Below are 13,382 nucleotides of genomic sequence, written 5' to 3'. Positions count from 1 at the left end.
CTTCAGTATTATTTGCAGGGATTCTCTTTTTATCTTCCAGGTTTGCTCGTGGACATAACGAAAGATTACAAATACATGTATTTTGTCTGCGGTGTCATTGTCATCGTTGCAAGCATCTGGCTATTTATTGGGAACGCGATCAACTACAGACTTCTGGCAAAGGAGAAGAGAGCGGAAGAGGAGAGGCAGAGAGCCCTCAAGCATGCCGATTCCAAGGAAGTGGAGCCCTTGACCCACAAAGAGAGTGAAGAGACGGTCAGCAGATCGAGCAAACTGCCAGAAAACCCGTCAGAAAGAGAAACTAATATTTAATGCGTGCGCACACACAAAAAAGAGATGTGGTTCAAATACTCATATTTATAACTTCCATTAGAAGTATTTCTTCAAAGTACAGGCCAGGTTTTATAGAAATAATAATCAGTTGCAATTCTGAAGGGGGGGAAGGAGTTTGCAGAACATAAAATAAAACCCGTCGCTTAGATCCCAATCCGTCCCCTTCCATGGAGAGAGAGAGAAGGTGCAGAAGGATTCGCCGTAGAACATCATAATTTCTGTCTCTCCCACTGTGCTGCCCCAGAAAAAGGTAACCATGGTGCATTTAGATTATCTGAAACTCTTGTATTTAGGGGGGTTGGGGGGAGCTCTTTAGAAGGGAATGCTTCAAAAAGTGGTAAGCTAGATCTGCATTTGGGACCCCTCCTGCTCATTGGTATTCAAGCCTGGCCCTTGCAGTTTCGATGGCTGTAACATGGCCAACCACTCACAGCTAAATGAAGCCTTTCTGCACCTTGCCTGAAGCATCTAGCACCTTGAAGCTCCTCAGATGCAAAATCTTATCCACCAGCAGTGCAGAAGTAGCATGGTGCAGCAAAGGCGTAGGTTATGCTGTAGTCCTCTGTGGATCCAGACCCCATTCTGTTCTCCGTGCAGGGAAGGAATAGGATTGAGGCATTATATTGTGTTTTGTTTTGGTGTCAAAAGTATTAGGTCTCCTGTTTTTAACTTGGTGTGAGTGAGTCCGTTCAAATGCTGACTCAAATCTGGGTAGAACTTGGACGGCAAGGTCTTCCAAAAAAAACCCAAAAGATTCCTGCTACAAACATGTGTCTAATGCAAAAACAGGTGGTTGTCTAGGAATGGAAAACAAAGGTCTTAATCCTTTAGATATTGACCTCTTCACATGGTATGTTTTGGGCCAGAAGGAGGAAAGAATGTGAAAACATGATTTTAAAAATGAAAGGTTACTGTTAACAGCTACCTGAGCAAAAAGCGCACAAAGCAAATTACTCTTTCATAGGGAACTTTCAGTGGATCAAAAGCCGTTTTCTTTCTGATCAAATTTTACTATGTGGATTTTCAAGGACAAACGAAATCAGATACAAGAACTGGTTGGTTTTATTGCTAAGCGCAATAGGTGTTTTAATTGTGGCAAATAAAGGGTCATTTCCCTCTGCTGTAATAGATTTGACACTGAAATATTTACAGCCTGATCCTAAGACTTGCAAAATAATACTTAGGATGGGTTGTGTCCAACTGCTGCATTGTTGCAATATCACAAATACGTAGATATGCTGGCACAGATGTTTAGGATCAGGGTATAACTTCTGAACAACACGTTGCCTTGTGCTCATCACTGTATTCCAGACATGTTTGAAATCTGTTTTACATTTGTAGTTGTCACTGCCACTTTACCCAGTTACCTCTGTTCTTGAGACCTTGGACTCAAAAGTGTATTTAGATACACAAAACTGACCCCCACTAACAAAATTCCTGCCAAGTAGGAGTTAGGGGGAATCTACACTGGTTGGTTATAATGTTTAAAATACGTTATAAAAATGTGACACCAGAGGGTGCTGCAGAGCAGCGATCCATTAGCAATGGGAAATTGCATTGAGAGCTATGTAACTTTTTTTTAACGTTTAATAGAGTTTTTCCAGATCAGTGTAGATTCCAGCCTTAGTCCTTTACTACTGTAGACCATGTGTGCTCAGGCATTCATAGGGCTAATAGGGACCAGATAAAATAAATGTGGGAGCTGCATACAGCCTAGTTGGTCATCCTGGATTTCTCCCCGCTATCAATATCAGAGACAGTAAGCTTTTTCGTCTCTGTAGGTAGATCAAATTATTTGAAAGCCAAAGAAATCTTCTGGCAGTTATCAGTTCCTTATGGACCAACTTGGTCCAGAGATTCAAAGCTAGTAGGTTGTTTCAGCCCAGCGTCCACAGAAATGTACCTATTGGTCATGCAGAACATTTCCCAACACTGATGAAATTGAAGTAGCACCAGATCAGGTCAAAGTAGTATGTATTGCAGCTGGTGTGTTTGTCAGTCTTTGCAAAGGAAGTCCTCAGCCTCATCCCAGCTGCATTTCCAAACTCAGCCTGGCCAATGCATCCCCTTCCATAAGCCCCTTTCAGGTCAACGGTGCATGTGGCCAGATCCTTCGGCCATTTCTAAGACCGTGGTGGCAATGCAAAGCAAGACTGTCAATCTTGCGTTCATGCAGAGTATGAGGTGAAACGTGTGTTATGCACTATAGCGGGGTCAAGCATTATGTCCTACAGAACACCACTTTAACGGTATTTCAGTCTTTCACCTTTAACAGGCATGACCAACCCCCAGGAGACTGCAGTCTACTCCCAGTATAACAAAACTGGCAGTGATCTACCCACTGTTGTTGCCAAAAGTTGCTGACCTTTTTTTAAGGGGAGGATGGAGGATTCTGCAGAGTTGTTTAGCTTTTGGGGGGGTCACAATCGACCTGTATTGCCCCCACGATCAACTGGTAGATTGCAGTCAACCAGTTGGACATGCCTGATCAATAAGGTCCTATAAAACCCAGTATTTGATCTGCATATAGATATGCTATATTTTCCATAGAAAATGAAAATGAGCCACCAATTTACAGTGTGCTCCCCACCCCCATTATGCCTGCAAAAGACAGCCATTCTTTCAAAGATGGATAAAATTAACTGTAATCCTTGTGCTTGAGATACGCAATAGGTAAAGGTAAAGGGACCCCTGACCATTAGGTCCAGTCGTGACTGACTCTGGGGTTGCAACACTCATCTCGCTTTATTGGCCAAGGAAGCCGGCGTACAGCTTCCGGGTCATGTGGCCAGCATGACTAAGCCACTTCTGGAGAACCAGAGCAGCACATGGAAACGCCGTTTACCTTCCCTTACCTATTTATCTACTTGCACTTTGACGTGCTTTTGAACTGCTAGGTTGGCAGGAGCAGGGACTGAGCAGGGAGCTCACCCCGTCGCAGGGATTCGAACCATTGACCTTCTGATCATCAAGCCGTAGGCTCTATGGTTTAACCCAGAGCGCCACCTGCAATACATGCTGCTTAAATCAAGAACCAAAAAAGTAGGGTGCCCTCTCCATTCTGTGCCCCTTTAGCATTGAGTTTAACCTTTCTGTCCAGGAGAGGGGTGGAGCAAAGAGAAACTTGTTTAAGCTTCATGGAAGCAACAGCACTCACCCCTGTTTTTAATATGGATCACACTCAGGGCCTGTTTGTTTCAGCCAGAACTTGCCGGAACTCAGTTATGGCACCTCTCAGGTGGTTGCCATTGCCATCCTAAGAGAACGAGGGAAGTGTTGATGGTGAGTTCTGGCACCTCTTTTTCTAGAAAAAAAGCGATGATCACACCCAAACATCAGTTCACAAATCTGGGGGGTGGGGGGCTTTGAATGAATAGGCAGGATGGAGCAAAGGTAATGGTGGTGGGTTGTCCTATGGTATAGCCCCTCTCCACCTGTAATCTGCTACACCAGCAATGTAACTGAACAGCAAACTATCCTACACATCCAATGAGACTTATTAATAAAGCAAGGATGACTTCCGTCCCATACTAGGAAAATGTTCTCCATTATGACAGGTGGAACCGGGGTGAAGGGTTGTATACTGCAGGTGTCCTACTTGGGATTACAATGAATTTTGTACCACCATCCATGGACTCCCTATCAGTCGTGAAAAGGCCAAACACTCTCAGAGCTGGCGGTCGTGTTTTAGTTTGACCAGAATATTTTCCCCAAAATGCAAAGCTTTATTTCCCCCCTGGTTGAGTGACTAGGAGTCACTCACATAAGAAAAATTGTAGTGGTGTCTTCAAGGACATAATTGGGACGAGGGTTCAATTTGATCCTTGTTGACCCCAGATTCTGGGATGAGGGACCGGTTTCACCTCTCCACTCTGCTGTGCTGTAGGCCATTTATTTTACCCTATAGAACTCAATTAGCAGCCTTTAAAAACCAAGCCAAACTTTATCTGCATAGCCCGACTCTTCACCTATTTACATATATACCTTGGGTTCATTTGCTTGATGTGACACATAAATATATACAGATGATTGCCACTTTTTTCTCAATATTAAGCCATTATTCATAGTTAAGCACACATGGTATAAATTAAGTGCATTGCTGTTTAACATTACCTGCCTGCAAGGAAAATAGTAATTTGTTTTTTTAAAAAAAAGCAAACCACACACGAATCTCACAATGAATGTAGTTCAAGACAATGTTTGTTTAATATATGAGGAAGAGAAGGTGCAAAGCTCTTGGGTGGATATTTTAGAACAAATGTTTTAGAAGTGAAAATTCAGGGTTTGATTCATAAAATATGTATGCACTGTTTATGCAGCACTCCTTTCAGAAAAGTAGGAACGTTTTCAAATTCATTGAAGCTCTTCCCTTTTTTTTAACCTCTAAAAATTTGACTATTTGGCAGATTCTCAAGCATATTTAATATGCTAACACCTCAAGGGTTGTTTTTTTTTTTAAAAAAAAAAAAAGAGGGGAGAACAAGGTGACACATTTGCCCCCGCTCTCTTCTTTGCATATCTTATTTGTTGTTTTGGAATAATTTCATTATGTTTTGCTTGTCTTTATTTACATTGGTATTCTATGTACTGTAAAGGGAGAATGCAAAGCTGATCCAAAGCATCACTGCCTTTTTTGAGACCTAAGGCACTTAAAGCACATGTCTGCTCAGAGCTGAACTTGTAGTCCAGGATCTGGATAACCATGTGGATCTCCTAGATCCTTTAAAGTCCTTTAAAAAGAACTTAATTTATGAAAGTTAGCCAGGGCTGGCCCAACAGTTTTTTCCACCTGAGGTTAAGGAAAGATTGCGCCTCCACTCCATACCATATACTGGCTGGCAATTGTATTGCAACACTGGCAATGGGATAGCATCCTCAACTACACCTGAGAAAGCAGGCCAGGTTAGGGGGCTCAGGAAAGGTCACATGACATCAGAGAAGCTGGGAGAGCTCGGGAGGAACAGCCATGAGCGGCAACTGCCCCCAGTATTTGCTGCCTGAGGCACTTGCTTCACTTTTCCTAATGTTTGGGCTGGCCCGAAGTTGACCATTGTGCAGTTCAATCCTATTAAAGTAACATCTTAAGATTAAGTGACCCCTATCAGTGCTATTTTTCTAGAAAAAATAGCCATGAACACCTCCCTGGTTCTCTTAGAATGCAATACATCTCCTCCTCCTCCTCCTCCTCCTCCTCCTCTTTTTTTCCTGTAAACTAGAGACATGCCTGAGCCAAATTCAAGTTCTGAATATTCTTGAGCTCTGGGAAATTCCATATTTGGTTCCTGTCAAATTATTTTATGGACATTTATGTCAATTTAATTTATGGACATTTCCTTCTTGTAGGGTTCTCTGAACTTTTTGTGGCTCCTAGATCTTATGCTAGATGATCAACCTTGGTGAAAGGACCACATATTTGGACCAATTCCCATCCTTGTGCCAATCTTCTTGCTATTGCAGAGCTGAGACATAAAACCTCTGAAGCAAAGGGCCTGCTCTATAGGTGGAGGCGAACCCATATGACTTGGAACCCTGGGTGACCACAGATCTAAATCACGCACAGAGCCTGGGAGCCTCATCTGCTTCAGATGTCTCAGCACTGATGGTGAGGGCAGAAGGAGCCACACAACTTTGAGAGTTTCATGCAAGTAATACCCAAAGAGCTCAGCTGAGTATTTCTCTTGAGCTCCATTGTAGGATAATAATGGCATACCCTCTGGTGCTTGGATTGTCTTCCATAATCCCCTTCCTTTTATGTCTTAGTGACTGTTCTTTCCTGCTAGAGTCTCCTTTCTTGCTATTTCTAAGTCTGAAGATGAGTACAAAACCTCAAAAGAGCACCTATAATATATATTTCCAATGCAGTCATCAGCCAACCTCCGTCCACAATATGCAGCCATTTTGTGTACTGTAACTGTGTAAATAAGAACAGTAGCCCACCCAGTCTGATTTTTTTAGCTGTAAATGATACCATATATCCAACTTTACATCGTCAGAGAAAGAGGTGTTTCTCTGTTGTCCTAAAATCAGCCCTTGTTAGGAGATAGTTGGAATGGAAGCAGGGTTCCACGTGTACAGACCAAGCCTGAATACCTTGTGGCAACCAGCACAATGCCTGCATAATTTTCTGAATGAATCAACCCCTAAATTTACACACAGTGGCTGGAATCCAAAAGTAAACTCCATGTGCAGCCCTGGTGGTGCTTGCTTTTTTAAAAATTAACCACTGCATTTCCCACTGCTAAAGAGACAATCCATTGGTCCATATAAAAAATAGCTTACCTCTTCTGCAGTGGAATATGTTATGGCCAAAACAGTAAGCAAAATCCTCACTACGCACAGTTCTGTTCCATGCACATATCTTCCTGCTATGGATCCCAGCCAATATGTCTAGTTTTACTGGAATGTGTAAATAATGACATTAACATGAATGTACATGAATGTATTGAAAAGGTATATATATATATACCAGAACAAATCCTTAGTCCAAAAGAATCAAAGTTGCCTGGTTCTTTGCAAGCCTTCCTTTATCAAAATGTAATCTTCATCATTCATATCTGCTGGGAATGTTTTTCTTTTTTTAATTGTGTTTGGTAAATAAAATTTATTTGTAACAGATGAAAAATACTTCAACAAATTGTTATTTTTCTGCAACGCAGTACTTGATTATTCTCATCTTCAGTCTTAACTTCAAGTATTTATTAAAAGAGAGAATTGCAATATTTTATAACATTGCTGTACTACCCAGCCTCAACAATTCAATGTGGCCTGAAATACTGCTGCATATTTTCACTGCTGTCAGAGTGTAAGGAATTGCCTTTTTTAAAATGTGTGTGTATATGTTGTATAGATGATCTCTGAACAAATTGTACTCTGGGTTGTCTTTAAAAACAAACAAACCCCTGAGGTCTTGCAGCGGTTTGCCAATATGGCACCCATGGGCACTAGTGTGCTCTCCAGCACCTCCTACGGCACCCACAAAATATTTCCTTTAAAAAACATTAAATATCTCCTCCAAAAAACACAACTCACATGAGACTGCTTGTTTTGTCTGCTCATTTCCTGATTCACTGGTTCAGCCTCACATTGAGCACACATCCTTAAACTTGCCCACATTTCATTGGATGCCAGGAGTGGACACTCACTCTCCTTTCTGTTCTGAACAGAGGAGGAGTATAAAGACCTCTGTGTGTATGTGTGTGATGGTGACTGACAAAGGTGCCTTTTCCCCAATGGATGAGGTGGCAGGCCATACCATTTTGTGGTCTCCTCTCTCTTGTTTGTTCTTTTGGATGTGGTAGGCATTTTGTGTGATGCTCCTGCGGCAGCCATTTTGTGATTGCCACCAACAGTATGTTCCAAATGTAGCCCACTGGCTCAAAAAGCTTGGTGACCCCTGATCTAGGGCATTATACAGCCACAAACCATAAGCCTGTGCTGGGGCAAAGAGTTTGCCATCTTGCTTCTTGGAAGTTCAGGCCTTAGCCATGAGAACATATGCATGAGCATTGTTTTTTTTAAAAAATAAAAAAATACTCATATTAGGATTTTGAAAGCATGAAAACCAAATCCACAAACCATTTAAGCCTGATGTCACAGGATGGAATCACAGAAGAACTTGGGATCCAGTCAATGCCTCCACTAAAGGCTGGAGATGTGGAAGTTGCTGTAGGAAATTAGGGCAAGCCAGGAAAAAAAAAATGTCCTCTTTCCTTCCATTAATGAAGGCACACACTAGATCAAAAGCATTCCATGAGTGTAAGGATACCAATTAGATCTCACCCATAGCCTTCTTTATGGTTGCGATATGACAGTGATGAATGAGTAATATCATTGTCAAGACAAACCTACATGAAGCATTTTCAGGTCTTGTTGATTCCACTGAAATTGATTTTAAAATGCTCGCATTTGTCTGGAGTCTGTCCACTTGCAACAGCCCTGCATCATACTCAGGTGTTTACTCAGTAGTTGCTTGGCTTCAAAAGCACCTAGGTGATTCTGTTATTTTTTGCAGGCCCTTCCAGTTTGGTAGCACACCAGGAAGTCTCGCTAGGAGAAGGCAGTTTTCACTGAACACAAAATAACAAGCCTGATTTCGTATGTGGTTCTGCATCTAAAGTGTAGGCAAATAAAAAATGAACAGTGCACTGTAAAGCATTTAGACTAGAAGTTTGCAGTCATGTACTCAACTTTGTTTTTTGGGGGGATATGAAAATATACTCGCAGTTTGACCCCTGAAGCGGGCCCATCTCATACATTTTAACATCATCACTGGTGCCCATTCACTTCCCTATCCCTCTGGGTCCAATCCACACCACCTCTCAGAAGAAAGGACAAAGTGTACTCCGGTTGCTGCTCCTTCATTTCATTCATATTGTTTGCTTGCTAAATGAAGGGATGTGAACAGGTAGTAACAGCAAGGAGAAGGAGCAATAAGGCCTGGTGACTGGGATGGTGAGGAGACACCTGTGGTTCTCCAAAATACAGGGATGAGTGAAGTGGTTGGACAACAACCCCCATCATCCCTCATTATTGGCATTGCCAGCTGGGACTGATGGAAGTTGGGGTGCAACACTTAACTGCAGAGCACCATGTTGGCTGTCTCTTCTGCTTTTTCCTTCAAGCCCTTTTATCCTTCTCTTAAATGTTTCTCGGTTTGTTGCCTATTCTGAAGCTTTTCTTTAGATACTTGGGGTTCCCAGTCTTCATCCTACCCCACAAAGCTAGCCCTGTCCCTAGGTCCTATGAGAAATGTTAACCCCAGTCAAGCCAAAGTTTTTTCTTAAAAATGCTAAGACTGCAGATATTCTGCCTGTCCTCTGAGCACTTGAAGTGCTTGTGAGCATTCTGTGTCGTCATACCACCTCAGCTCAACAAGCACTATAGATTGCATATAGAGTAATGATGAAAAACTTTCGAAGAGAGTTCCTTTAATACTACATTCTGTCAATAATCTCAGCATATCACAGAGGAGCTGTCCACAGACAACTGAATTGCAGTAAACCCAATCCAGTGCTGCAGGACTTCCTTCATAGCATTTCCAGTCTACCATCACTGAACAAAGTGACCTCTAAAAAGAATGAGGACAGAAAAGGCAAGGATATGTGATGTTCTGTAGCCAGAAAGTCACCCTGCCTCTGTTCTAATCAAAGACTCAGAGATAGGTTGATTTGCAAATTAGCAGCCGCTGGGCATGGAATACACTGATGAACTATCTTTAACTTTCCTGAAAAGATGAAATGAACTACATTAGAGTTTCGGGATTGGATTCTTGGCAGTGAAGACTTACTGTGGAGATGGTGAAGCTACAATCCAAACTTTCATCCAGTGGACTTGAATCCTGCCACTTTCATAGGCTTCCATACCTAACTTCGCAAAGATCTTTTTGATGATGTGCTAATTTAGGAATCTGGGCATAAGTAAGAGAGCATTTAGATTAATGTCACATGTTTCACTGTCCTGGAAAGCAAGGAGTAAAGGGGATCGACCCTCAGATATGGTTCTGTGAATCAACACCTGCTCTAGACAACTTGATGACCCAGGCTGGGTGCAGAGAAATGCCCTTTTTCATGCAGGGCTTTAATAAATAAGTGTCTTTTAGTAACCCCTTTGAGAAGGAAGGAAGGAAATGAGAGAGAAGTTACTATGGGATTCAATATAATCTTGTTCAATATAGTGCAACTGGATTTGTCTGAGTTATCATGGCTTGGTTGGCTCTGGCCTGGGTTAGTTATGTGGCTTCCAGTGTTTAATATTCATGAATGCCCAAGCTAAAATGGCAGGATTGCAGTTTGTCCCACCCCCATATATTTCATGTTACTGCCATACATTTCCAAATCTGTATGCAGGTATTTGGTATGGATGAATGACTGCTTGCTTCTAGGATGCAAAGGAAGTCCATTATCACAATCAAGGGACAGGTGCTTTTAGATTGTCTAGGGCTTTCAAGTACAGAACAGAACTTCTGCCATTTTTATTTTATAGAAACACTTCCCCTTGAAAACACACTGGATCTCCAAAACTTTTGGGTATGTGGTGCTTGCGGGAATGGCAGGGTGCTGCTACTTGAAAACATGTTTTTTTCTTCAAGAAAGAAAATGAAAATCTATTTGCACAGATTAAGTTGTGCAATTCTCTGGATTATGGCCCCTGATAGTCATCTGAATGAATCATCTTTATCATCTTTCCTTTCACACTCCACTTTGTAAACATAGTCTCATTCCTCTTTGATATTTTCAAAGCAATATGAAGACACATGGTAGCTATATTTACTGTTTTATTTTTAATTTGAATGCCAGCACATTGTTGTTCTGTTGTTGATGAAGTTGTTTATTTCAACATATTGGCTAGATACCTTTTGACAACCATGTTTTTTTTTTCTTTCACTAGAGGTGCTATTCACATTCCAAAGATGTTCAGACCAACAACAAACTTCTCTCTTTCTTGCCTCAGTACGCTGTTTCGACATGACAAACTTTTGTTGTTTATACTGTTTATTAATGTTGTATAAAAACATACACACTGTATTATGTTCTATTTAAATGCATATTTATTCTTTCTTTCCTGTTAATTCCAGGCCTGTGTTAGCATCTAATATGTCTAGAATCTCTCTATAGAATTTTGAGAAGAATATCCACAAGAAACAGATTAAGCAAGTGAAAATAAATTTCCCGTGTAAAATTTCTGAATGGATTTGTCAGCTCTGACTGTTCTTTGCGCATATTTCTGTTACCTGGGCTGTGGTTCACTGGAGAGGGTGCCTTTGTTTCATGCATTGCTTACACACAGCAGATGAGCAGATTGTCATGGGTGCAAAGGCTGTGTAACTCAGTGGTCGAGGGTGCCCACCAAGTTATGTTCTGCATGCAAAAAGTCATTGCTTTCATCTTTGCCAAGCAGGGGTGTTTAAGACTCCTGCATGAAATCTCAGAGAGTCATCTCTAGGCAATATGAACCAGAGGGAGCCAATGAGTTGGCACCCAGATGTTGTGGGATTATAACTCCTTTTATCCCTGCTGGCTAGAGGCTGGGGCTGATGGGATTTAGAGTCTAGCAGCAATCGGAAGGAATCATGCTGGTTCCCCTGGTATACATACCATGGAGTTAATAAGCAAAGCTAACAGCTAAGAGGTTCTGTCCTCTCCCCCATGCTTTTCAACATTTACATGCAGCCACTGGGAGAGATCATCAGGAGGTTTGGGCTGGGTGTTCATCAGTATGCGGATGATACCCAGCTCTACCTCTCTTTTAAATCAGAACCAGTGAGGGCGGTGAAGGTCCTGTGTGAGTGTCTGGAGGCGGTTGGAGGATGGATGGTGGCTAACAGATTGAGGTTGAATCCTGACAAGACAAAAGTACTGTTTTTGGGGGACAGGAGGCGGGCAGGTGTGGAGGATTCCCTGGTCCTGAATGGGGTAACTGTGCCCCTGAAGGACCAGGTGCGCAGCCTGGGAGTCATCTTGGACTCACAGCTGTCCATGGAGGCACAGGTCAAATCTGTGTCCAGGGCAGCTGTTTACCAGCTCCATCTGGTACGTAGGCTGAGACCCTATCTGCCTGCGGACTGTCTTGCCAGAGTGGTGCATGCTCTGGTTATCTCCTGCTTGGACTACTGCAATGCACTCTACGTGGGGCTACCTTTGAAGGTGACTCGGAAACTAAAACTAATCCAGAATGCGGCAGCTAGACTGGTGACTGGGGGCGGCCGCCGAGGCCATATAACACCGGTCTTGAAAGACCTACATTGGCTCCCAGTACGTTTCCGAGCACAATTCAAAGTGTTGGTGCTGACCTTTAAAGCCCTAAATGGCCTCGGTCCAGTATACCTGAAGGAGCGTCTCCACCCCCATCTTTCTGCCCGGATGCTGAGGTCCAGCGCCGAGGGCCTTCTGGCGGTTCCCTCATTGCGAGAAGCAAAGCTACAGGGAACCAGGCAGAGGGCCTTCTCGGTAGTGGCGCCCGCCCTGTGGAACGCCCTTCCAGCAGATGTCAAAGCGATAAACAACTACCTGACATTCAGAAGACATCTTAAGGCAGCCCTGTTCAGGGAAGTTTCTAACGTGTGATATTTTAGTGTATTTTTGGTTTCTATGGAAGCCACCCAGAGTGGCTGGGGAGGCCCAGCCAGATGGGCGGGGTATAAATAATAATAAATTATTATTATTATTATTATTATTATTATTATTATTATTATTATTATTACTGGGGTAAATGGGCTGATGATCCTGACTCAACATAAGGCAGCTTCCAATGTGCATGATTGGTTGCATAGAGAATTGTTTCTGTGAGGGGCTTTCCCACTGAAGTGTATGTGCTGCAAAACACAGCACAAAGGAGAATTGGGGTGCAATATTGTGTCTGATCACACCAATATCACTTTTTGTATGGACTTATTAATGCACTTGCATTCCTTTGAAATATGGGGGGGGGGGATAGGCAAAGAAGCGGAAGAAACCAAGTGCTGCAGCATACAGCATATTCTAAAATTCAGGCGAAGCAAAACACAGAGTAGAATGAATGCTTAGAATTCTGAGGGAATAGCAGAGGGAACTGACTTACTCCAAATCAAAGCATTGGCTTATATAACTCAGTATTTTCATTTAAATATATTTTATTAAATTTCCACCATTTCCACATATTTTTTTCCTTTTATTGACTTCCCATCCCATTTTCTGCGGGGTTTTTTGTTTGTTTTTTACTACCCCTTTTCTGCACCCTATCTTCCTTCTTCTATATCATAACCATAGTACAATAATCTCCAGGGCTTTTTTCAGCTGGAACTTGCCGGAACTCAGTTCCGGCACCTCTGAGGTGGCTTCCAGCATCTCTGAATTGCTGTTCTAAGAGAACAAGGGAGGTGCTCGTGGTGAGTTCTGACACCTCTTTTTCTAGAAAAATAACACTGATAATCTCTAATTCTATCTGTTGCTCATAGTTGTAATCCTGCTGGCAAATTCATTGTATAATAATATTTATTTAAATAGTCTGAAAAAAGCTTCTATTCTTCCATAAAGCAGTCATTGTTAAGTTGTCTTACATTAGTAATAATAATA

The 13,382-nt window shown here is 42.2% G+C and overlaps 1 protein-coding gene across 5 annotated transcripts in view; it reads left to right on the top strand.

Moving 5' to 3' along the window:
- Positions 1–7,357, top strand: part of SLC16A7 (solute carrier family 16 member 7) — a 113,925-nt gene extending 106,568 nt beyond the window's left edge. For all 5 annotated transcript variants that reach the window (XM_079994299.1, XM_079994300.1, XM_079994301.1 and 2 more), the window contains one exon: positions 41–7,357. In XM_079994299.1, the coding sequence (XP_079850425.1) occupies positions 41–312 (272 nt within the window). In that variant the 3' untranslated portion in view covers positions 313–7,357. The remainder of the gene's footprint in view (positions 1–40) is intronic.
- Positions 7,358–13,382: the final 6,025 nt, after the last annotated feature.

This window comes from Podarcis cretensis (genome assembly GCF_951804945.1).
Source record: "Podarcis cretensis genome assembly, chromosome: 10".
Classification (NCBI taxonomy): domain Eukaryota; kingdom Metazoa; phylum Chordata; class Lepidosauria; order Squamata; family Lacertidae; genus Podarcis; species Podarcis cretensis.
Note: the sequence above shows the minus strand (reverse complement) of the source record. Positions and strands in the feature narration are given on the sequence as shown.